The 26399-nt window shown below is 41.1% G+C and overlaps 2 protein-coding genes across 15 annotated transcripts in view; one reads left to right on the top strand and one right to left on the bottom strand.

The window, feature by feature from the left end:
- Nucleotides 1–1548: 1548 nt before the first annotated feature.
- LOC111747782 (xylosyltransferase 1-like) lies at nt 1549–3909 on the bottom strand. Its single transcript, XM_064290956.1, has 3 exons — nt 3875–3909; nt 3474–3824; nt 1549–3209 (listed from the first exon to the last, which is right to left on the bottom strand). The coding sequence occupies exons 1-3, from the start codon at nt 3907–3909 to the stop codon at nt 3200–3202; spliced, it is 396 nt and encodes a 131-aa protein (XP_064147026.1). The 3' UTR covers nt 1549–3199.
- The window catches only part of AUH (AU RNA binding methylglutaconyl-CoA hydratase), a 215820-nt gene continuing 193320 nt past the window's right edge, over nt 3900–26399 (top strand). For 5 of the 14 annotated variants that reach the window (XR_010322917.1, XM_064291036.1, XM_010599969.2 and 2 more), the window contains exons 1-3: nt 3900–4154; nt 23652–23719; nt 23827–23914. Coding sequence is in view for 13 of the 14 variants with exons in the window: in XM_064291036.1 (XP_064147106.1) it covers nt 3908–4154; nt 23652–23719; nt 23827–23914 (403 nt within the window). In the remaining variant the exon portion in view is untranslated. Of the gene's footprint in view, nt 4155–4212; nt 6054–6084; nt 15465–17453; nt 17622–23651; nt 23720–23826; nt 23915–26399 lie in introns of those variants that run through there. The other 9 variants (XM_023539400.2, XM_023539402.2, XM_064291038.1 and 6 more) reach the window with 9 other exon arrangements.

Below are 26399 nucleotides of genomic sequence, written 5' to 3'. Positions count from 1 at the left end.
CCCTATGCAGCAGTTCTACTCTGTCCTACAGGGTGACCACAAGTCACGACTGACTCGATGGTAAAGGGTTTGGTTTTTTTAATTGTTCCAATTTGGCCAGTGGGCTCCATTTCAAGCTGCGTCTTTCACACATCTCCATCAGTGTTCGAGCACCTCATTGTTTTGTGGCACAAGAATGTCATCTGGATTTACCTTGTATTTTTCTCTCAGACACAGAATTAGCCGTATTTCCAAGGATATACTATATAATTCACCCATTTAAAGTGTACAATGCAATCGTTTTTGGTATGTTCACAGTTGTGCAACCATTACCACATCAACTTTAGAACATTTTAATCATCATAAAAAGAAACCCAATACCCTTTAGGTATCATCCCACAAACCTCCATCCCTCCCAGCCCTTGACAAAGATGGCATGTATCTTACGGGCCTGCTGTATGTTCCTATATGCAACTGGCAACTACGGTGTTGGCTGGGGTAAGAGGTAGTGTCTGGGTAATCATGACCTCACAGGAGTCAGTGTAGAGACTAAAGTTTCCAAACCAGAGAGGATAAAAGAAATTTGACTCCTATCTCACACTCAATGGTCTTTTCCTGAAATGCAGAATGGAACTGAAAAAGACTAAAGTTTACTGAACACCGTAACATTTATTAAGGTGCTGTGCAGAACACTAAAAACACGAGCTTTGGGGTCAGGATTCAAATTCTAGCTCTAGGAGTTACTACGTGCAAGTTCAGGTAAGTAACTTAACCTGTCTCATGTGTAAAATGGGGATAATAATACCAACTTCAACATGTTTTGAAAATTAAGTAACATAGCGTATCTAAATGCCTGGGATATACTAAGAAGGAAGTTGATCAATGGGAGTTAATATTATCTATTCTGTTCCCATTTCCTGGAGCCAAGTGCTTTGTATACTTATATCATCAATCCTACGAAATGGGCATAATTACCCACACGTTATAGATGAAAAAATTGAAGTTTAAGGATTTTTGAGGTAAAATAGGTATTATAGTATGTAGGTGAAGATGTGGAAGCACACAGTACTTAAATACCTCACTGATGTCTCAAAGTGAAGCAAGGATCCAAAGCCATGTCTCTATGACCTGGAATTTCTGCTAAATTCCTGATATCTGGCAATTCTCTATTAGTTCTCCTTCCTGACATGTTGTAATGGTGATGCTTGTTATTAACATTCACTTTTAAGAATCAACTTTCTTGACAGGTCTGGGATATCTGCATGACTGATCTAAATAAGTCACGGTTAGGGAAGGGGACATTGCCTCCGTGTTGCGTTTTCCCGTCAAAACCACAGGCAGTCTTTCTTAATTTGTTTTCTTATATTACTGAAGCAATTTATGAGTCTCTGCAGTTGTTCTGAGCCCTGGTGGCTCAGTGGTTTAAATGCCTGGCTGCTAACTGAAAGGTCAGTGGTTGGAACCCACCAGCAGTTCCTTGGGAGAAAGATGTGGCAGTCTGCTCCCATAAAGATTCCAGCCCTGGAAATCCTACCGGGCAGTTCTATTCTGTCCTATAGAGTTGCTATCAGTGGGAATCCACTTGAGGGCAATGGTTTTTTTTTTTTTTGGTTTACAGTTGTCCTAATCAATCGTAAGTATTTTCTGAGGTTATGTTACTTTAAATGGCACTATCAGGTGTTCTATAGCTCTTTCCCCTGAATTTACAATCTATTGAAAAGGCAATGTAAAGGTACTGAAAAACAAACAGAGACCAATACAAAGTGAAGAGCAATTACAGAAGTGATAAATTAGGTTTTAAGGCTATAAAGATTCCAGGAAAGTGTTTTCTAATTCTTTCATTATCAAATAAATACCCCTTTGTATTAATATATCACTTTTCGACTCACTTGAGTGAATGCAACTAATATTTATTGAGTGCCTTCTGTGTACCAGAGCTGTGCTAGATGCTTGGCTACATTTTCAAAAAGTTTTGTGGCAACTTAAAATACGAAAATGTAATTATAAAACAGAAATAAAAACCAGAAAAATACAAATAACAGAAAAAAAATTGGAAAAACAGAAACATAAATAAAGCAGTCTAAGTTTCCACAAAATTGTTAAGAGTGGAGCTGTAAATATAATTCTGAGTTTCCTAGCATCAAATTGAACATATTCTCAGAAATATAAAAAAAAAAAAAAGGAAGCAAAGTTTTTCCTCATAGTACACTCCACGAGAAATTTCACCCATGGCATTTTGCAAAGGATACAACAAAAGGTGCCCTCACCTTGCAGGTTCCATTCCCCCCACCCCCACCCCACTATGGCTAAAAATTGAGAGTGTAACAAAGTATTGAAAGAAGTTGTGCTTAGGACTCTACAGTACAGTCAACGTATAACAGAAATTGATGCACAAAAGAATATAGAATATAGGAGCAGCAGGTTTTTCAAGTATTCCAAATACATCTTAGTTGAGATGTGATAAGAGCTATCATTAGTTGCTATCAAGTCGATTCTGACTCATAATGACCGCATGTGTACAGAGCAGAACTGCTCCGCAGGGTTTTCAAGGCTCTGACATTTCAGAAGCAAGTTGTCGGGCCTTTCTTCCCCGGTTCCTCTGGTTGGGTTTGAACCACCAAACTTTTGGCTAGTAGTCAAGTTAACCCAGGAACTTACTAATAAAAGCTAGGTAGCAGAAAATCCTAAACAACCCTGTTTTCATGAGCACCTCAAACCCTACCAAACCAACCCATTGCCACAGGACTGATTACAGCTCACAGCAGCTCTAAAGGACAGAACAGTACCGTCCCGGAGGGTTTCTAAAGCCCTATATCTTTGCAAGCAGGCTGCCACATCTTTCTCCTCCGGCACCTGGTGGGTTCCCATTGCCGACCCTTCGGTTAGTCGCCAGCGCGTGACAACTGCGCCACCAGGCCTCCTGGATGAGCACCCAAATACCTAAACTGATATTCTGAGTTTCTGGTTTAGGGTGGAGCCATAAGCTCTAAATTCCATCCAAGCGCATGTTTGGGCTGAACAACTTTTGTTAAAATGATGGCGCCTAGCTAGGACTGTCGCCTACAGGAGGGGCCAGGCCATGTACGCGCGTTGCTAGGCTGGAGGATGCTGTTCGCCGCCGCTCCATAAACTCCATATAGTAAACTTAACTCCATTTTATCAAGTAGGGTTAACTGACAACCAATGGCTCCGGGCCGCCGAATAAGCCAGTCTGCCACTTTCAGCCACACCTAAGGAAACAAAAGCATTTCAGTTTTTTTTTTTGCAGGTTAACATAGGGACTCAAGGGAACAGCCCGGGGAGAAGCAGAGACAGCGAACGCTGCGTACGCGGCCGCGAGGGGCTGCCTCCAGGTAGTTTCTCCGACTCCGTCAAACCCTGGGCAGGAGGCGGGGGCCGGCCTGTAGAGCCGTCGTCGGCACACCTGTCTCCAGGCCCCTCGGGCTGCAGCGTTTGGGTCGGACAGCCTTGCAGCAGCTCCCGGGGCCATGTACCTGCAAGGTCTGGACCTCCGCGCTCCGTCCGCGGGACGCCGGGCACTCCAAGGCACCGCCTTCGCGCCTCGACGCGCTCGCGCCTCTGGGACGTTAGACGCCGAGCCATCAACCCCTTCTACGTTTACCAGCAGCATTCCGTTTGCAATCTGCCGGGGCCTCGGCACACCGGGGCAATGCAGCGCGAAGCGCGGGAGCCGGAACGAAGGAGGCCCGCGCCCTCCGCTAGCGGCCCGAGGGGGCTGGGCTGAGCCGCCAGGTCCGAGCAGCTCCGAGAAAGAAGGCGTGGCGGGGGCGGGGCCGGGCGCCACTTCCGGGCGTGGAGCTTCGTGCGCGTGCCCGCGACCCCGGCTCAGGCGGCGTGCGCGCAGCAGGGACGGCCGCCCAGGCAGGGGCGGAGCCGCAGCCTCAGGCCCACGCCGTAAACAGACAACATGGCGGCTGCCGCGGCGACGGCGTCTGGGGCATTGGGGGCCTTGCAGGCCAGTCGTGCGCGCTTGGTCGCCCCTTGGTGTGCGCGCCTCGGCCTGGGGCTGGGGCTGCCCAGTTCGGCGACAAGCCCGCGCGCCGCACCGGCGTGGGCACCCGCGGCCCGGGGGGCTGTCCCGAGGAGGGGCTACAGCTCTGAGGTGAATGAGCAGGACGAGCTGCGGGTGCGGTACCTGCAGGAGGAAGATAGAGGTGAGGCGCCGGGCCGGGGCGCGCAGGGGGCGGCCCGTCGGGACGCCGGGGTGGACGGCACCCGGGCGGCTTCTAGTCGTAAGAACGGGCGGCGGGTGCCGTCTTGGCGGAGTGGTGGGAGGCTGCCTGGCGTCTGGGCTTACGTCCGGGTCTGCGAGCCCGGTCCCTCCTCGGCCCCCGTCATTGACTGTTCCTTACGCGCCTGACTTAGCCCTTTTAATATTTAAATGTCTATCGGGAGTTGCTTCTGTATAAAATAGACACGGCGCCGAAGAAATAACTGCGCTCTCCAGACGAGCCAAGGTCAATAAACTGTATGTGTGTTTTATTTTTGCTGCCAGGCTTTGTTCTCATCTGTAATTGCCTTCTGTCATCTTAGATTATCAGTGGTGGCATTTCAGAAAGCTGTATTATGAATGCAGTTTTCTTTTCTGAGGAACTTCAGAGACATTTGAAGCTTGTTCATCTGTAACACTTTTTTTTGACCATTTTATCCTAGAAAGTTAGATTTGGGGGAATATTCCACTTCAGTTACATATTTTTGAGCCCTTTTTTTTGTCTTCCAGTGGCGATACTCGCTCTGGGGACACAAATCTGAATGATATTGATCTTGCCCTTGAGCTACCTCCAGTGGGAGGAGACAGATGCATTAGCGATACTTTACATTGGGAGGAGGGGTTGTGAAAGGATAGGATTTGGAGGGAATGCTGATGAAGCGTCAGTTCCTTCCAGTTGCAGTAAGGAGCGCTAAAGGGGTGGTGAAGGCTGAAATAGCAGTTTACCAGGGCATGAAGCGGGAGGGCCATTTGATTTGGACAAGCGTTTATTGAACACCTATAATCCGTTAAGCAGAAGGGAAAAACGAGCATGTCATGATTCCTATCCTCAGGGAGCTCTTAGTGTAGTGAGGAAGAAGATACAGTGATTAATAGGCTATGTTAACTTGAAAGCTTGGTGAGAGCAGAGGGCTGTGATTCCTTCCCTCCCTCCAGGAGCATATGGTAGGTTACATTTAGGGAGGTTGGAAGACCTGAGAGGAGAGTTTGAGATTTAAGTTATTGGAGGCATTCCTTAATATGCAGTGGAATTTGACATTAGGGAGGGCTTTTGGGGAAACCTTTGTGCCCCAACATTCTCATGGTAAAATAGGAAAAATAATACCTACTTTATAGGGTTGCTGTGAAGGCTAGGTGAGATTGTTGTAAATTGCCTACTAAGTACCTAGCTCATAGTGGGCGCTTGGGAGTATGAAGTTATTTCATTCCTTGTTTGTTTATTATTCCAGAGAGTGACAATAGACAGTAGGGTGGTCAAAGGCATGGAGATAGGAACATGTGTGTTGTATTTGGGAACCAGCGTAAGGCAGGTGTGGGTGTAGTGCTGAGTGAGAGAGAGGCAGAATCCTGAGAAATGCAGCTGGCAGGGTAGGTTGGCAGTGGAGTAAATGGCACTGGAATTTCAGTTAGGTGCCCCAACAGCACACTAGATGCAAAGGGATTGCAACTACAGATAGTAATATGCACCATATTCTGAATATATATATATGTATTTGGTTTTATGATCTAAATACAAGCTGAAGGTAAATTTGCAAAAATGCCTGGGAAGTCCCTAAGTTTAGTACCCTAATGGATCAAAAGAGAAGAAATTGGTGCATAGAAAAACATTTAATAAACTCAGGCATTTTCAGATATCTGAAGTGTAAAAATCAGCTATTGAGGCACCATGGCTTCTTGAAAAAGTTGACTGAGCCACCTTTGAGGATTGACAAGAACGATGACTGAAGTTAACGTTACCTTTCCTTTGCAGTGGAACTAGCAATAAGCGGTACAAAGAAAAACATGAGGTGAAGATATTACAGGTGAAGGAATCTCCCAGGTGCCTTTTTTGTTTCTCATAAAGGTGAGCCCAAAATTTGGTGGTCTCAGTAGCCTTCAAGGAATATGAAAACTCTTCTGGGTTAGAGGAACCTCTAACTGCACTCACAGCCCTTTAGGCCCTCTTTAGGTTGGTGGGATGGGCAGGTGAGTAGGAATATATCAGCCTTCATCCGTTGTCTGAGTTCCGTATTTGTAATTTGTTGCTGAAACACAGTTACATAATTATTTTAGTATGTGATTTCTCACACTGTCATCCAACCTACTCAGTTTTAAAGCAGCAGTCCTGGTGTTGGTTTACAAAGATCTTTCCTGGTCTACTGCAGTAGCTTCCTTTGTAGGTCTCCTGGCCTCCAGTTATTCCCCTTACCAGTCTGTTTTTCACACTTGTGCTGGGCCCTGGTGGTGCAGTGGGCAATTGTTTGGCTGCTAACCAAAAGGTTGCCAGCTCTTTGGAAACCCTGTGGGGCAGTTCTGCTCTGTCCTACGGGGTCACTGTGAGTTGGAATTGAGTCGATGGCGACAGGTTTGGTTTTGGTGCTGGGGTTGCCTTTTTTAAAAGCGAAAGAGTCACTTCTGTGCTCAGTTAAAAGTCTTCTAAGGCTCCCAGTTGCCAGTAGGCCTTCACAGCTGTCAGGCCTTCCCAGTTCACCCCATTTCCCTTCAGCTGTATCTGAGCTTCTGCCCTTTCCTGTTCTTTTATATTTCTGTGCTATTGTACTCACTTCATGGACTTACTCTCCCCACGACCCCCGTCTGACAAGCTTCTACTTATAATTGTGACCCATCTCAAAAATTATCTTTGTAAGCCATGCCTTAGAATGCAAGCCATCTTTGATATGAGCTCCTTCCTCATCTTTCACCTCTAGTTTATCATCAAGTTTTGTTCAGTGCCTTTGAAATCTCTCCACTGTTCTCTATTAACACCATAGTTCAAACCAGGATCATTTGTCAAGTGGGCTACTCACCAGTAGTCGGTAACTGGTCTCCCTGCATCTACTTGATTTCCCTTTTTAACAAGTTGATTGCTTTATATATGTATGTGTGTGTGTATGTACATATACACAAATATACATGGAGCCCTGATAGCGCAGTGGTTAAAGAGCTTGGGTGCTAACCAAAGGGCTGGCAGTTCGAATCCACCAGCCGCTCCTTGGAAACACATATATGTACATATTTTTTAACAGCTTCATTGAGGCATACCTCATGTACCATAAAATTCAGAGTATAGAATTGTTTGTAGTACACTCATAGAGTTGTGCAGCCATCACCATAATGCAATTTTAGAACATTTTTATCAATGCAAAAAGAAATCCCATATTCATTAGTGGTTCATTCTCACCTCTTCCCCAACCCACCCTTAGCCCTAAGAAAGTATCTATTTTCTATCTCAGTAGATTTGTGGACTCTGGACATTTTCTATAAACGAATCATATAATTTGTGGTCTTTTGTAAATGGCTTCTTTCACTTAGCCTAATGTTAAGTTGTGGAAGTTTTACATATATTTTGGTTACTAGATTCTTATTGGATACATAGTTTCCAAAGATATACTCCCAGTCTGTAGCTTGTCTTTTCACTTTCTTGTGAAGTCTTTTGATGAAGAAAGTTTTAATGAGGTCCCATTTTTTAAATTTTGTGTTTTGCTGTTTGTGCTTTTGTTATTACAGTAAGTCTTCAGGTTAGGAACATTGGACTTACAGACAGCTCATACTTGCCCTTTAACGTAAATTTGCCCTCGCTTTGAAATGGTTGAACCAACCCCTACTAAGGACACATTCTTCATCACAGTCATCTTCACTTGCTGCATGTGCAGCTTTTAAATCATTGAAAAGGCTTCGAGCCTTTTCTTACACTAAAGTAAGGTTAAATAAGAACCATGTGTACCTGTTCCGACTTACCTACATATTTGGCTTAAAGACACGCTTAGGAAGGGATCGCATTTGGAAGCTGGGGACTCCTGTGTATTAGATAATCCATTGTTAGAAGCCAGGCCAGGCAGCACGGCCTCTGCATTCTCTAAGGATTTTATGGTCTCAGATTGCGCATTTAAGGCCTTAATCCGTTTTGAATTTTTTTGTGTGTGTATGGTGTGAAGCATAGATCCTGTTTCATTTTTCTGCATGCGGAAATCCAGTTTTCGTAAAGCCATTTACTGAAGAGACACTTCTTTCCCCATCGATTGGACTTAGGACATTTGTAAAAAATCAGTTCACTATAGAGAAACCAACAGAAAAACCAAATCCCTCGCCTTTGAGTCAAATCCGACTTGTAGTGACCGTACAGGGCACAGTAGAACTGCCCCGTAGGGTTTCCAAGGAGCAGCTGGGGGATTCGAACTGCTGAACTTCTGGTTAGAAGCCATAGCTCTTTAACCACTGGGGCACCATCTATAGTGAATGTATAGTAAATGGATTTATTTCTGGACTCTCAATTTTATTCCTTTGGTCTGTGTGTCTATTGTTATACCAGTACCAGATTACTCTAGCTATGTAATGTTTTAAAATCGGCAAGCGTGAGTCCTCCTACTTTGTTCTTTGCTTTCAACATTGCTTTAAAAACAAAAACAAAACACTGCAGGACAAATAGAATGCATGGACTGAATTCGTCCTGTTTGTAGCATAGGTAGGGTAGCTATGAGTCAGAATCAACTCGACAGTGGTGGGTTTTCGGTTGTTGCTTTACAAAATAAAACTTGTGTGTGTATTTTCATATTACCCCCCTTTCTTAGATAAAACGGAACATTCTGTAAACATTGTTCTGTGCCCAGCTTTCTCCACTTCACAAACTATCCTGGCCATCCCTCTAGGGCAGTATGTAGGGCTCTTAGTCCTTCTCCTTTTTTAAAAAAATATTTTTCCTTTTGTTGTTGAAAACATACACCAATTCAGCAATTTCTACATGTACAATTCAATTAATTGATTACATTCTTCGAGTTGTACAACCATTATCACCCTCCTTTTGAGTCGTTCTGCCTCATTGACATAAACTCACTGCCCCCTGTGTGTCCTGTCTAATCTTTCAAGTTGCTGTTGTCGGTTTGATTCCTTATTAAGGCACTAGTTAAGCTAAGCTATCTTTTTTTTTTTTTTATCGTTTGGTTTTAAGAAGATGGCAGGGGATGTTTTTGGTTTGAGGTTTGAAGATGATCTCAGGGCAGTAGTCTCAATCAGAGGCTCATCTATCACACGGCTTTTGCGAATGCACACAACTTATTGAGAGCAATTGCATTGATTGGACATGCAGCCCTACCTTTAATCAGTGCTATTTTTCCATCACTGTAAACTGAAACTATATGCCGTAAACATTAACCCCCCTTTCCACCTCGCTTCTGCCCCTGGTAACCGATAATAAACTTTGATCTCTATAACCAAAAAAAAAAAAAACACCAAACCCACTGCCGTCGAGTCGATTCCGACTCATAGCGACCCTATAGGACAGAGTAGAACTGCCCCATAGAGTTTCCAAGGAGCGCCTGGTAGACTTGAACTGCCGACCTTTTGGTTAGCAGCCGTAGCAATTAACCACTCAGGGTTTCCTTGATCTCTATACATTTGGCAATTTCCAGCAAGTGCGTATGTGTTTTTCTGTAATTGTGTTCATACAATATTTGTCCTTTTGTGATTGACTTATTTTACTCAGCTTAATGTCTTCAAGCTGTGTCCACATGGTAGCATGTATCGAGACTTTATTTCTCTTACTGGTTGAGTAGTAGTCTTTTGTATGTATGTACCATGTTTTGTTTATCCATTTCATCCATCGATGGGTGGTCCCTCTCTTTGATAGCTGTGTGACACTCCTCTATGTGGTCCCATTATGGAGTCTGTGACCTTTTAGATGGCACTACATACCCTGTGCATGTATTTCATGTAGAAGAGATTCCTAGAAATGGAAAGCAAGGTCCAAAGAAAAATGCATATGCACTTTTGCTAGAAATTGCCAAATTTCCCTACATCAGGTTTTTACCATTCTGCTCTCCAGTAGCAGTGTATGACAGAGCTTCTTTCCCCCTTCCCATACCAGCCTCAGAATATGTCCTTGAACTTTTGGGTTTTTGCCAAACTGATAGTTGAGACGTGGTGTTTTGGTGTGAATTTAATCTGCATTTTTTAATGAGCAGCGTTGAGCATCTTTTTCATAAAAGTACTAATATTCTCAGTATAGCATAAGAGAATAGAGTCATGGATTAAAAATTGAAATCGCTAGCAACCAAAAAAGAATTAGTAGAAATCAACTATGGTTTCCCTTATTCACACATTGTCAGATCCTTGGGAATAAAATACTCAAGGCACCAATTTGCTTATTTCATTTAGGGGACATTGACTTGGGTGAGAAGACTATTTATAGCCAAAATATATTGACGAAAAGCTTCAAGATTGCAGATATAGGGACATATACTTCAGCATTTTAGAACTGATGGAAAAATTGGCCAAAATCAGCTTTAGATAATAATGCTTTTTATTCCTTTTTTATATCTGAAATTGTCATCACTTCTTTTGCTTTTCGATTTCCTAAGAAATTGTATCGGTGCTTTAAATGAAACTTGTTCATTATTATGGTGTGAATTGCAGAAGAAAATTATGAGTGACCATTTATTTAAATAATGTTATTGTTTTCTGTAAAGATTTTTGTATTGCTTTTCCATTTCCTGGGAATGAATTCTTTTTTCTTTTTTAAGTGAGGAAATCTAGATGTTTTGAGATTCCAGTTAACATTTTAAGATTATTTACACCCCATCTACCTTATTTCACGGGAGAAAGATGTAGCAGCCTGCTTCCAGAAAGATGTATAGCCTTGGAAACCCTGGGAGGCAGTTCTGCCATGTCCAGTAGGGCTGCTGTGAGTTAGAATTGACTTGATGGCAGTGGGCTTTTCGGCAGTGGACACCTCATTTCACCAGAGATGTTGTTGTTGTCAGGCGCCTTGGAATCCGTTCCGACTCATAGCAAACTTATGTACAGCAGGAGGAAACACTGCCTGGTCCTGTGCCATCCTCATGATTGTTTCTCTGTTGGAGCCCATTGTTGCAGCCCCTGTGTCAGTCTGTCTTGTTGAGGGTCTTCCTCTTTTTGGCTGACTCTCTACGTTCCCAAGCGTGATGTCCTTCTCAGGGACTGCTCCCTCTTGATAACATGTTTAAAGTATGTGAGACAAAGTCTTGTCATCCTTGCTTCTCAGGAGCACTCTGGCTGTACTTCTTCCAAGGCAGATTTATTCATTCTTCTGGCAGTCCGTAGTATTTTCAGTATCCTTTGCCAACACCATAATTCAAAGGCTTCAGTTCTTCTTAGGTCTTCCTTGCTCGTTGCCTAGCTTTTGCATGCACGTGAGGTGGTTGAAAATACCATGGCGCACCTTAGTCCTCAAAGCGACAGACATCTTTGCTTTTTTAGATGGAGTTCAGTTCCTTCACACCTTCTTATCTTGAAATCATTAAAATGATCACACCTGAATAGGAACTCTTGAGTTTTTAGACAGTCTAAAGATGAATAAGTGATCCCTTTTAAATCTGTTCATTGTTTTATGTGTTTATTTACTTTACAATTACATTGATGTATCATTTTTCTATAATTTTTCTTTTCCTTTTTTTCCAGATGCTGCAAATGTTAAACATAGGGAGTTTTAGTAATTTGTATTATTGCTACTGTGGTTTGTACTTTGAAAAGTCCTCATTGTGTTACAGAGTTTACCTTATGGAGTGCTTTAGAGTTCTCATGCAAGCTTCAGGCATTTCATAGTTTAGTTAGCACCTCTATAGCGGTCCTTTAGATTATTTTCTTAGTAAATTATTCTAGTAAGTGCTTATTTGAAAGATGTTTCCTAGGCTGATATTGAGGGAGGGAGCTAAAATGATCTACCTCTTACAAAAGTATTTTTGGTTGCCCTGGTTTAGAAAAGACCTTTATGTTTCCTTTTTTCAGTGTTTGTAGTATACTTTATTTTCCAAGCATAAAACAAACTGACAGAAAGCAGCTGAAATATATAATAGTTGGAGTTTGATGTGGTTTGAGGTGTCGGGGTGTTGAATTTTGTAATTAATGGAGAGTTATATCTTTTTTTTTTTGGTGTATGATTGGAAGAAGACTTTGTTACTCGTAGGGAGACCAAAAACTAAAGTTCTGCTAATTCATCTGTTACCTGATTAGGGCCCGTGCCCTGGAGCAGCTGAGCCAATGAAACATACTCCAAGTCAGAAAGAGTGAGAAAGTTTATTAAGGAGATATATACATCACCAGGGACCAGGCAGCAACACAGGCTGTCTCTATGGAGTCCCAAAGAGCAGTTTTACATTACAGCTTATATAGAATCTTACAAGGGTTACAAGTGTCTTTGTAGTCCCCTGCCAGACATTGCTTTATTAGGCTAAAGATATTCATATCAGGATAACAAAACCCAAACCCAATGCCGTCGAGTCGATTCCGCCTCATAGCGACCCTATAGGACAGAGTAGAACTGCCCCATAGAGTTTCCAAGGAGCGCCAGGCGGATTGGATTTGAACTGCCGGCCCTTATGGTTAGCAGCCAGGATAACTGGGCTCTGATTTTCCTGTGGGGGTTGTAGGCCACAGGTGGTTGGATATAACAAAAGGTTATTTGCATCAGTTTAAACCAGAGAACAAAGTCATTAACATTTGGTCAAAACAAAGTCATTAACAGAGGTATGTGAAGGCGGAGGCAGGCAGAGCAAAGAGAAGAACTTATAGGTTCATCGTGGCATTAGTTATATCAAGATCCCAGTTGTCTGTTTTGAAAAATGAAAAAACATGCTGGGGAATATTGGGGTCACACATCATTCCACTTTTTGTAGTGGATACTAGACATTTAAGAGTAGTATTTATAACCTTATACTTTCACATGATTCAAAAGGTACCTCATTCATTCAGCAAACATGAAGTGTGTTTTTTAGATCAAGCATAGTGTGTAGGGCTGGGCATATAGAGGTGAGCAAGCGATGATTCCTGCCCCAAGGATCTTAGTTTTGAGATTATAAACGTGTTACCACATCCTGAGTGTGGGCGGGGTGGAAGATTAAGCTAATCTGAATTGGTTCTATATTACTTTGAGAATCAATTATTGCCATCAGTTTTATTCCTATTATTATTACTACTGTTATCTCTAATTTTTTTTTTTAATTGTGAAATGTGAGTTGTTAACATATTACTCTTTATTTTCTTTGGCTTACTTTTTACCCTCTAAATGTGAACTTTTGGAAGAATTTTACTGTGCTTTAAGATCAAAGTTTACAGCGCAAATTAGTTTCTCATTCAAAAATTATGCACAGATTGCTTTGTTACATTGGTTGCAATTCCTGCAATATGTCAGCACCTTCCCTTTCCACCCGGGGTCCCCCTGTCCATTCCTTCAGTTTTCCTGTCCCTTCCTGTCTTTGGTTTTGGGCAGGTGTCCCTTTGGTCTCATATACGTGATTGAACCAAGATGCACTTTCCTCATGTGTGTTGTTTGTTTTATAGGCCTGTCTATGGCTAAAAGGTAGACTTTGGGAGTGGCTTCAGTTCTGAATTAGCAGGGTGCTGGGGGGGGGTATAGCCTGGGGGCTTCCTTTAGTCTCTGTCAGATAAATGGGGACCTTTAAGATTTTTATTTAGTCTATTTCTTCTACCACACCTTGTCCTGTGGATACCATCTGTTTCTGTGGCTTCAATTATTCCCTCTGTACAGATGGTTCCCAGATCTCTACTTTTGTAGACCTGTCTTCTCTCTTGAGCTCTAGGCCTCTATACATATACCCTCTTAGAAGGGAGAGATGATGACTGTTGTAAAAAACATTAGAGTGAAATTTATGTTCTTATCCAGGTAAAGGGTCCCACAGCCAAATTTTTCGTGGAGGGGAGCTCTGAGGCCTTGTTACCCGTGTGAGTCCCCAGCTGACCAGCAGCGTAGGCATCACCTGGGAGCTTGTCAGACATGTGCAATTGCAGGCTGTATCCTGTACCTCTTGCAGTTCAGGTCTGCATTTTAACTGGACCCCTAGGTGACTCACATACGTGCACAGTAAAGTTTCAGAAGCAGTGGGCTAATCAAAATAGTGCTTTAGTTTAGTGCTGTCAAAACGCTTACTGAGACCTGCAAAATCTCTGCCATGTGCCTTGGAGGAAGCAGTCCTAACATAAGAAAGTAAATACAATTACTACCAGTTGGTGGGTTCACGCGTAAAAGAGCCTTAACAGTGGCCTGTAGAATGTCCGAATATGAGGGGGAATGGGTTTTAGGGGAGAGGAGCGATAGGGTGCATCCTGAGTTAGCTAGGTGAATTTGATCTGTTTATGGGATAGTGTGCTATTGTTTGTGTATATGCTGGACAGTCTTTATCAAAAACCAGAATTTTGCTTTAGAACACGGTTTACTACAGACTACTCTCACACAGTAATTAGCTTAAGAGTTAAACTGCCTATGCGTGGTCTCAGTTTGAGATAATAAAATTATGTCAGCAGGAAGGAGATGCTTGTTGGCTGCAGGTAGGAGGCATTTGTGCTCTCCTAATTTAATGCGTGTAAAACCACTCCTGCACACTGATGGGAGCAGTGTGGTTGTAAACAGCTTTTCTCTGTGCAGGCAAGTGCGGATCAGAGATTAGTGAATGACTGAAGGTCTCAGGCAAGGGTAGGCATGACGGGACAGCTGTGCTTAAAACCCTTTTTCCTGTTGATTTAAGAAACCATTTTATTACAAAGTATTAAAAACAGAATCGTCAAATTCTAAGAAAAGTGCGATGTCCTGCAATTTTGAGGAGATTAATTTTTCATCTTTAACATTTAGTAGTCAGTGTTTTTTGTCCTTTTTGAAGGAATCTTAAAAGAGGATTAATCAGGAGAAGAAGTTTGGCAAAGATTGGGGTATACTTCCTAAAACTTTGGTTGTGGAAATGAGCCTTTCATTAGCAGGTAGGAAGGACTTCGCTTCCTTCTGAGTTAGCATTTGTCGTATGGCAACCTTAGAGATTATTTCAAGTTTGTAGATTAGAGATAACCTTCTTCATTCTTTCATTTATTCAGCAAAACAGTTGGGCACTTACTGTGGGCCATCACTGTTTCTGGCATTGGGATACAAAAGTAAGCAGAGTCCCTGCTCTCATAAAGCTTACATTCTTTAAGGAGACAGGAAAATGAAACAGTGGCTTATGACAAATACACAGAAACAAGTGATTCGAATTGGATGTCAGATTCCTAACCACGCAGAAAAAAAGAACTAATTTGGGTAGCTTTTGTAGCCTGACCACATACCTTCATTGGGACCTATTACTAAGTCAAAAAGAATATTGAAATTTATTTAGAAGGTTTGTTAACAGTGGTGTGGATGCAGTAATTCTGAATATTTTTTGTTTTTATTGTAGGATAAAGCACATGAGAAAATGTGTTGATGTTCTTGGGAACCAGGCGTTGGTGGAAGGGGGGAAGTGCAAATGTGGAATGGAGGAAGGTGAGGAGGAATCCTCTTGTGTTGTATGAGTTGGAGTCATCAGGATGAACTTAGGATGGTTTTTAGTAAATCTAAAAACCTGAAGCGTTTTGTCATATATAATACACATCCCTAGCTCGTCCATGGGACAGCACAGTAGAAGTGAGCACAACCAGTGCCCAGATTGCTGTTGTTAGGTGCCATTGAGTTGGCTTCGACCCGTAGCAGCTCCGCGTATATCACAACTGAACGTCGCCTGGTCTTGCACCTGCCCAGATCTTGGTTTCTAAATACCATTCACCCACAAAAAGAAACCAGACCTCTTCAGAGAAATGGCTGATTGCAGATCTGGACCAGGAAAAGTATAAGGTGAACCTGGAGTATCTCTTTGGATCAGAAGGCAAGGAAGTGCTCAAATACTAAAGGGAACATACTGAAAGGACATAGAATACAGGCTTAGAAGGGCTCCTCCTGGCCAAATATCAGGTAACTGAGCATTAAAAAGATCATTGACGGCAATGGGTTGTAACACACTGAATAAAGACTCTTGAAGCCATACTGATACTCAAAAAAGTGATGGGGGAAAACTTGTTTTTAAGGAGGAATGGGAATAATGGTATAAAAATCACCATTTTGGAACCATCACTATAAGGATCAAGGAATTGGTAGTATGAGGTGTAGATCCTTTATAATGATCCATTTATGCAGTTATCCCACTGACTTGAAATGTCTTTATGCATTTACCTAGTCTAGATATTTCATATAATTGGGATCATATGATAGTTTTTATGTGTGACTTACTTCACTCAGCATAATGTTTTCAAGGTTTATTCATGTGGTAGCATGTATCAGAACTTCATTTCTCTTTATGGCTCAGTAATACTCCATTCTCTATATGTATACCATATTGTATATATCCATTTGTCTATTGATGGGCATGTGGGTTTCACAAGTGTGAGTCCCTACTTTCAAGTCTTTTGGGTATATTCTAGGAGTGGAATTGCTGAGTCATATGGTAATTTTGCGTTACCACCCCTGGCTGTACCCTTTTATATTCCCACCAGCAGTGAAGGAGGGTCTGTTTCTCCTTATCCTAACCAACACTTGTGTTCCCTTTTTCTGATAATAACTAGGGCCAGTGAAGTGGTATCACCTTGTGGGTTTGATTTGCATCTCCCTAAAGGCGCATGTGCTTGTTAGCCATTTGTAGATCTTCTTTGAGAAATGTCTGTTCAACTCCTTTGCTCATCCCCCCTCACAGCTTTGGAGGTTAGAAGTCCAAGTTCAGGTCCGCAGTAGGGAGTAGGGCTGTGCTCTAGTCAAAGGGAGTTCCTGTCTCATTCAACTTCTGTAGCCTTGGGCATTCCTTGGTTTGTAGGCTGGACCTCACTTGAATTCTGTTTGTGTCCCTTCTTGCTCTGTTTTCCCTTTTTCTAAAACACCACTCAGGAGGCATTAGGCTTAGGATCCTCCCTACTCCCATATGACTCCATTAACATAACAGGAATAGCTCTTCTCAAATAGGTACATTCATGGAACAGGGGTTAGGACTTCAGCATAGCTTTTTTTTTAGGAAATACAGGTAGTCCCTGATTTAGGATGTATTCAGGTTAGCGCGAACAGCACTACGGACATTTTTTTTTAAATTGTACTTTAGATGAAGGTTTAGAGAGCAAACTAGTTTCTCCTTAAACAGTTAATACACATATTGTTTTGTGACATTGGTTGCCAACCCCACAACATGTAACTCTCTCCCCTTCTTCTCAACCTTGGGTTCCCCATTTCCAGCTTTCCTGTCCCCTCCTGCTTTCTTCTCCTTGCCCCTGGCCTGGTGTGCTCATTTAGTCTTTTTTTGTTTTATGGGCCTGTCTGATCTTTGGCTGAAGGGTGAACCTCAGGAGTAACCTCATTACAGAGCCAAAAGGGTGTTGGGGGCTTTTTTGTCCGTCTTAGTCACATGTACCACATACAGTATTATAGAACATAATTTGCTGATGTTCTCACTCTCAGGTGTTCACTCACAGATGTTTATATGTGATGTTTCCAACCCCTAAAAACAACTGAAGATTGGATTTATAAAGATACTAATAACTAAAGGCAATAATAATGAAAACGTAAAAAAAAAAAAAGGTATTACATCGGAACCAGTTTACAATGGAGTCATCAGAATGGAACCTTGTAAGTCGGGGCTGCCTGTAATTTAATAACTTGTAAAAACTTATGAAATTGTAGGTTATATTGTGTGTCAATTATACCTTAATAAAGCTGTTGAAAAGTATAAAAAAGTTAAAAAAAATTGAGTCTTGGTCATCACTATTCCTAGTCCCTCATCTGTTTCCACAGGTCGGGCTTTAGTCTCTTCCCATGTTGGCCCTTCTTTTGTTGGCCCTTCTTTTCTCTGTCACTTCTTCCCTTTACTTTTTTTATGCACAGCAAGTCACTCTCTCTCCCACCTTTACCCCCCAGAAAACCAAAAACCAAACTCAGTGCCGTTGAGTCGATTCTGACTCATATCGACCCTATGTAAATGTCTTTCTATAAAGACAATCTGGCAAGCACTAAAAAACCCTATTTTTAAAGCTAACCTTGGATATATAAAGTGAAGTATGGGGGTTTTTTAGTGCTTGCCAGATTGTCTTTATAGAAAGACATTTATACCCTGAGATGGTAGGAGAAGCTTTTTTTTTCCTTGTGTAATTTCATCTACTATTATGAATGTCCTGTATTATCTTGATGACTTAAAATCATCATTGTGAATATTAGTTACTTTACTAGTATAATATTGACATCTACTGAGACCTGCAAAACCATTTTACTCCTGCCCAGATTGACTTGGACTCTGGAGTTTAAAAAATTCTTCTCCCTGCTTTTTAGAGTTGTCTTTCATTTCCTCATTGTCAGATTGTCAGTTCTGCTATTTTCATGTGCCTCCTTAGAGAATGTTCACCTCTTTATTCTCTCTTTTTCTCTCTTTCATTTCACTTCATTTTTATTTGTAAAATCTAGGGACGTTGATTACATTCACCATTCCTGAGTAACAAATGAGTATTAAATGTAGGTAACTCATCTTCAGAAAATGGGAGAAACCTTATTTAAAATGACAGCGCCCCCATGCATTGTCAGAAGTTTACAGTATTCATTGTTGATGAGTGAGCTGGAGCCTTTGCTGTTTTCTAGTAACATGTTTGATGAGGATACCCCGTTTTTACTATCCGGAAGTGAGATGCTAACATAAGCTGCTCACATGCATCATTAAAAAAAAATTGTAATTAGAAATAAAAGGAAAGTAAATTATAGTAAAATAATCTGTTTCAGTATGTAAATTCTCAGCTGTGATTATTTAAAGATAAATAATTTTGAATTTAAGAGAAGTCAAAAGACCAGAAGGTATTCTGTGTAAGAAGTACAAACTAGTATTGGGTTAGTAGTAGCAGACCAAACCTATTTGTATATAAGTGAACAAGAATATAATCTAAACCATAGACTACCACTGAGCAAAAATGATATTCTCACACATGAACTCTGCCTTAATTCTCTGTTATGAAATGAGAAAGGGTGATGGCAGAGTACATTGTAAGATTCAGTTCTAATTGATGCCAAGTCAAAGTGAAGTTCCCTCCTATGAGGAATATACTTGAAAATGTGGGGTATATAATTACAGACTTACCGTACCTGTTTTCATTTGCGTTTTTGAGCAGTAGCATGTGAAATAGAATTTATCACAATTTAAAGAGCAAGTGTGTCTGTGTGCAGAGTTTCAAGTTTTAGGTGTCCTGACGTATTGGAGCCTGTGTTAGCATATTCATGTGTCATGGATTGAATTGTCTCCCAAAAATATGTGTATCAATTTGGCTAGGCCATGATTCCCAGTATGGCGTGATTGTCCACCATTTTGTCTTCTGATTTGATTTTCCTGTGTGTTATAAATCCCACCTCCATGATGTTAATGAGGCGGATACGTGGCACGTTATGTTAATGAGGCAGGACTCAATCTACAAGGTTGGATTGTGTCTTGAGCCAATCTCTTTTGAGATATAAAAGAGAGAAGCAAGCAGAGAGACGGGGGACCTTATACTACCGAGAAGGCAGTGCAGGGAGCAGAGCACATCCTTTGGACCCAGGGTTCCTGCATGAAGAAGCTCCTAGTCCAGGGGAGGATTGATGACAAGGACCTTCCTTCAGAGCTGACAGAGAGAGAAAGCCTTCCCCTGGAGCTGACACCCTGAATTTGGACTTTTAGCCTACTAGACTGAGAAAATAAATTTCTTTTTGTCAGAGCCATCCACGGGTAGTATTTCTGTTATAGAAGCACTAGATAACTAAGACATCATGCATGTTGTCCTAACAAAATCTGTTAGTTCCAGACAAAGTGCCACACAGAATTGCCTGTTTAGGAAAATTTAGAAACAGTCTAAATACCCATCAAAAGGAAACTGGTTAAATAATGGAAATCCACTTCATAGAGTATTATGGAGTGATTAAAAGGAATGACTTGGTATAGAACATCCTTGGAGACAAAATTAAGTAAAAAAGACAAATATGTATGAACATGTTACGTAGAAGAGCAACAACAGAAAATGCTGTATGATCCCATTTTTGTAAAATTGCAACAACTACCAAAACTATGGTACAAAACTCTTTCCAGGAAGTCCCAGACCTACAACATATTTGAGCTATGACAAACCACGCTTAAGACTGGCTTTTTTTTTTTTTTGATACATCTTATTATTAGTAATATGTGCTACATACAATTAAGTATACCTGTAAGTTTATATGTAATGTTTCCAACCTCCAAAGCCAAATAAAGATCGAATTTATAAAGATACTGAAAATAAAAGGAAATAATAATGAAACTGAAAAAAAAAAAAAAAAGAAGGCAGTAGAGTTGTCAGAATGGAACCCACAGCGTAAGTTAGGGGCTGCATGTGTTTCTATACACAGATCTATTGAACATTTTCTGAAAGTCTGCATATCAACAGATAGCTGAGGCTACCTCTGGGGAGTGACTGGCATGGGTCTAGAAGAGGAGGACTTTCACTTTGGGTATATTATTGCAATTTTTTACAAGCAAAAGGTAATTGTGTATTTTTTGTAAAATCCCAGGAAAACCAACTATGCTTATCTTTCAGTTGTGGGAACCTTGTAGAGCAGGTTTAATGCTGTAATGTGAACTTGTTACAGATTCTCCAAAGGTTTTTATGATATGTTTTATCAAAAGGCAGAGAAAGTCTGAAACAGGTCTTTAAGGTTAGCACATCACTATTTAGGCTTTCCTGAATAAGCCTGTCTCCGCCAGGTTATGTGAGGAGGGTGTGTGATAATTGATTTCTTGAGAAGCTGTTGAATTGTGAAATACAATAGGAAAATTACAAAACAAAAAATAACAGGCTGTGCTGAATAAAATTAAGGTTTTGTTCTACCATGGGGTAGCAATAGCTGACTGATGTGTTCGATGGCACAGTTGTTAAGCACTGGAAGATTCATTTTCAATTACAGAGGTAATCTTCAGCTCTTTGAGATGAAAATGCCTAGAACATCAGGCCTCAAAAAGGGGATGAGAACCTCTGAACTAGCTCTAAAATACTGACTGATAGTAACTATGGTAGAAGAATTTTGATGGCACTTTACACTTGAGTAGTAATCCTATTAATATCTCATCTAGCGTGTATTATGATAAAATGTTGGTACTTATTGCATCGAAAGTGTTCGTGTTAGCAGGGACAATACCAATAGAGTGCTGATGTAAGCTTTGCGAATACCGCATCATTTAATCCTCACAGCAGTCCCATGGTTTGGAACTTAGTTTCACTTAAAGGAGCCCTGGTGGCACAGTAGTTAAGCGCTTGGCTGCTAACCAAAGGTTGATGGCTCTATCCCAACGGGTGGCTCTGTGGGAGAATGACCTGGTAGAGCTGGTGATCTGTTCCTGTAAAGATGACAGCATAGGAAACCCCATGGGGCAGTTCTGCTCTATCACACGAGGTCCCTGTGAGTCAAAAATCAACACCTAACAACAGTACCTAACAAAAACACCTTCACTTAGCAGAGTAAGAAACTGGTGTCAGAGGGGTTGAGTTACTTGCCCAAAGTCACGTAGCTAGGCTGCAGACTGAGGTTTTAACTCCAGCACTCAGATCGCAGAGCCTGCCTTCTTATCATCTACCCTCTATCATCTTATCACCTTGGATATCTCAAAGGCACATCGGGTTCCTTTTAATCTAAAACCTAACTCATGAACTTTACTTTCTCCACCCTCTGTTTGGTTTTCTTTTGTTGTTCTCTGTCTCCTGGAATGTTATCTCCTTAATGTAAATTTTACCTCAATGGTTACTCCTTATGCTTAGGATAAAGACCAGTATTATAGCAGGACCTGTAAGGGCTTATCTGGGCCTTGCTGACCTCTCTATTTTCATTTTGGCCACTCCTTCCCTCCTTCTCTGTGTTCTAGTCGCAGGTCCTCCTCACATGTCCTTTAATGGAGCCTTGACTATTTTAAGCTTTCTCCTATACCTCTCTGTCTGGAATCCAGCCCCTACCCCGACTAATTGAGTCCTACTCAGCCTCCTAAAAGGACCCCTTGGCTGTTAACCAGAAGGTTGGTGGTTTGAACCCGCTAACTGCTCAGTGGGAGAAAAGACCTTTTGTTCTGCTCCCATAAAGATTATAGTCTGGGAAACCCTGTGGGACAGTTCAGCTCTGTCCTATAGGTCCACTATGAGTTGGAATTGACGTGATTGCATACCATGACAACGTCCTTCTAATTTCAAGTCAAATAGCACAGTCTTGGATAATCTTTCCCTGACCCCCCTCTTCGTCCCAACTAAAAAAACCAAACCTGATTGCAACTCATAATGACCCTTTAGGGCAAAGTAGAACTGCCCTGTAGGGTTTCCGAGGAGCAGCTGGCGTATTCGAACTGTCAACCTTTTGGTTAGCAGCTGAGCTCTTAACCACTGCACCGCCAGGGCTCCCCCTCCTTGTTCCAGACCGTATGAAATCTGGTTGCAAGTTATTTTACCACCATTTATACCTCATAAAGCATTTTAAATTGTATATTTTATGATTATTTTATTAATGTTTGTCTTTCTTGCCAAGATTCTAGTTCCTTTAGGGCTGAGCACTATAATACATACTCAGTAAATTTGAGCGAATGATGGGATCAGATCTTAGCTACTTAATTTTCTTCCTGAGGAAACTGAAACTTGAACAGTGTAGCATAGTCTTTGAAGTGTGGGATCAGACTGCCACTTAGTAGCATTTCTGATACACAGTAAAAATTTGTGCTTTCTTGGGATAAGAAGGTTGAGTACCAGCTGTGTAAGACTTTGAACATCAGATTAAGGTCTTCCAGCTTGAATCTTTTGGAAAAAATTAAAAGATTTTAAGCAGGGAGTAGACTATACGTAGATTTTATTATTGAAAAGTTGATCTGATTGCAACAGTTGGGATGAGAGGCTCGGTTTAGATGGTCTCGGATGAATTGAGGGAAGCTGGAGGGAGAGCTGGGCTTCGTCGGGGAGACCATGTATAGATGATTGTATGGATTGCCTGCTGGACGTCTAAATGGATGTACTCTCAGGTTGTTAACCGAGTGGAACAGAGGCCAGGAGAGAAAGCTGGGCTGGAAATACTGAAAACTATGTAGTGTGATAAAAAGAGTAAAGGAGATAGTAGCCGTAGATACTGTAGCTAAAGGCTGATCCTGCAGTACTTGCTTGTGACAAGGTTTCGTTAGCCATTATTTCTGTGTGTAATTGAAGACGACAAAGCCGTGTTTTGAACATTGCTGTATTTGAGCATGGCATTCCCCCAGTCTGATTCAGTGCTGTCACAGTGCATGTTGGCTTTCAATTTAGTAAAATATAACAGATCACCTTGGTGGTGGTTAAAAAGAGACGAAGGGAATATGATATTACAAAGTTTTCTCCTCAAAATACCAAAGAAAGGGGTGAATATTAAGCATTTTAGTTTGATTTTATAAGTATGTTATAAATACCATATTATTTAAAAATATGCTTATTTTGAAAAGGAAGTTAAATGTACAAAGTAATGATAGCACTCTCACGATGAACTTCAGTGAGGTGGCGGGTTTATTAAGTCCTGGGCCCGAATTAATGAGATGCGTGTTTTGGGAGTCTGTGTACCCTGAATACCTCACTAACTCAAGTGCTTGTGCTGGTTTTTTTTTTTCTTTCTCCCCTTAACTAGGAATTGTGGTGCTTGGAATAAACAGAGCATATGCCAAAAATGCAATCAGTAAAAATCTCATAAAAATGGTGAGTGTAAGAATAAAAAATTTGCTTCTAATTTTAAGGTAAAATGTTGACATAAATCTGAAAATGATCTCCCCCTTTTTTCCTCTTTACCCCCCGTTTCTGTTTAGCTTTCAAAAGCTGTGGATGCTTTAAAATCTGATAAGAAAGTACGGACCATAATAGTCAGGAGCGAAGTCCCAGGGATATTCTGTGCTGGTATGTAAATAAATTTTATTATGAAATTAAACTGCATTCTAGTTTTTCTTCAGTAATAACCTATTTTCCATTAGCCTGTGGTTTGTACTGTATTACAAACAATTCCTCTTCATTTATTATTGTTTTTCAGGAAAAAGTATGCTTTGTCTGTTAGCATTATAAAGAACTTTTGCAACATGTGGATTATTGAGAAAGCTGAAAAAATACTTTGAGCCATTAAAATATTTATTTGTGGTACATGTATAACATTTATGGAACATCAGCTGGAAATGAAAAATTGGGTCTCCTACCCATAGCACTATGCTCTGTATTTATCAGTTGATCAAAAAATACTTGAACTGATTAGCAGTAGCTACCCTCTTACAAAGGGGAAGGGAGGTTTGAACTCAGGGCTTCACTGAAAAGATGACATATGGGCAAAGACTTGGGAGAGCTCGCTGTGCAGACAGTTGGAGTTGTAGGGAGAACAGCAGGTACTAGTGAAGCTAGTGGAATGAACTCATGGCAGACTAATGGTAGATGAGGGCAGAGAACGAATGAAGGGGTCAGATCATAGGTCATTGAAGGGATGAGAAGCCATGGAAGGATTTTGAGCAGAGATTTGACTTGGTACGACTTAGGTTTTGAAGGCATCACTCTGACTGTTGCATTAAAAATAACTGTAGGAGAGCAACGGTACCAGCAGGGAGAAGAGTAGAGATCCATGACAGTAATCCAGATGAGATATGCTGGTGGCCTAGACAAGATTGGTAGCTGTGAAAACTGTTGGGTTTTGGTCATAGAAAGTTTGAGATGTCTGACAGACATCCAAGTAGGTATTTAGGGTTAGTAGTTCAGAGGAGAGGCCTGATTTAGTGATAAACATTTGGGAATGATCATTGTATAATTAATACTTAAAACCATAAAACCGAAGGTGACCAGCCAAGTTGTGAGTGCAGGCAGAGAGGTGATGCGCTGGTCTGAGCTCTGTGCACTACAGCAGGAAAGGCCCAAAGAGGAGTTGTGGGACCAGGGAGGATGGAAACCGTTAGAGTTTAGAGTCTTGAAGGCCAGAGGGGGAGATATTTCAATGAGGAAGGCGTAATCAGTGCTATCAGATTCCCAGTGGATCAAGTAAAATGGCTTGTGAATTTATCATTGGAATGAGGAATGGGGCGGGGGGGGGTCATTGGTGACCTTGCTAAGAGTGTTTGCAGTTAATTGGAGTGATAGAGGCAATGATGAAAATGGGAAGAATTGGAGACAGGGAATATATAAACAATTCTTAGAGTTTGGTGGCAAAGGAAGACAGAGAAATGGGTGGTACTGGGGAGAGGGAGCAGCAAAGTTAACAGTTTTTTTTTATTTTTGTTTTTTAAAGATGTGGGAAGTAGCAGCATGTGTTGATGTGGATGGGAATGAACCAGCAGAGAATTAGGAAGTCATGGTGAGAGCAGCACCCTTGTTTAGGTGCAAAGAGATGGAATCCAGTGCAAGAGTGTGAGGCTTGGCTTTAGCTAGGAGCATGTGCAGTTGGTTCACTCATTGTAACAAGTAGACGTGGGTAAGTCAGAAGATAATTGACAGCTGGTGGGAGTGCACATCCAATTACTTTTTTTTTGTTCTTCAGTAAAATGAGAAGCAAGGACTCAGTTAAGATTGAGATTTGAGAATTGGAGAGGCAATGATAGAGGCTTGAGGGGAGAGAGTAAGGTGTGAAGTGGGAGGTTGAGGGAGGTCGATGACTGGTGAAGCCGAGTACTAATAGATGCCCACTGGAGGTTTGCGGTTATGAAACTGGAGAGAGACCAGTCATACCATGGTCATGTGCTCTTTTAAAAAACCAGCTATAAAAATGTTTTTACCAGTTGGGAGCGTGTAGCAAGGTGTATATGGGTTTTTGTGTGAGAGACTGACTTGATTTGTAAACTTTCACTTGAACCACAATAAAAATTATAAAAAAAAATGTTTTTACCCGTTTATTCAGTGATCTTGCTTCTGGAAATTTGTCTTAAGGAAATAATGTAAATTATGGAAATAATTATCAGCATGAAAATGTTTGTTAGATTATTCTAGCAGCCTTGTTGCAAGGGAGTGATTCAGTAAATTTAATGCTTATTAGCTTGCTAAAAGCAACTATTTAAAGTGATAACTGAAAAGGCAGTATTACTGTGTGGAAAACACATGAGAGCAGAGAGAACAGTATACAAAATGTTACGCCCATTAAGACAATAGTTAAGTAAACTAGTTCTACAAACAAGACCATGGATTATGGGTGATATTTTTGTTCCTCTGTCTTGAAACATTCTGTAATTATATTAATAATAAATTGTATAAATATATAAAAAGAAAGTTAATTTTTAAAAATTGCTAAGTATATTAGTATATTTTTCTCCTTTGGTAACTAAGATTGTGGGCATTAACTGAGTTTTTCAAGTATCGTTGCAACATTTGAGAGGAAAATTTTTAGAGTAAAAAAAGCCTATAGAAGAAGTCAGATCCTTTG

This window comes from Loxodonta africana, chromosome 9 (assembly GCF_030014295.1).
Source record: "Loxodonta africana isolate mLoxAfr1 chromosome 9, mLoxAfr1.hap2, whole genome shotgun sequence".
NCBI lineage: Eukaryota > Metazoa > Chordata > Mammalia > Proboscidea > Elephantidae > Loxodonta > Loxodonta africana.
This window is presented reverse-complemented; position numbering and strand designations above follow the sequence as displayed.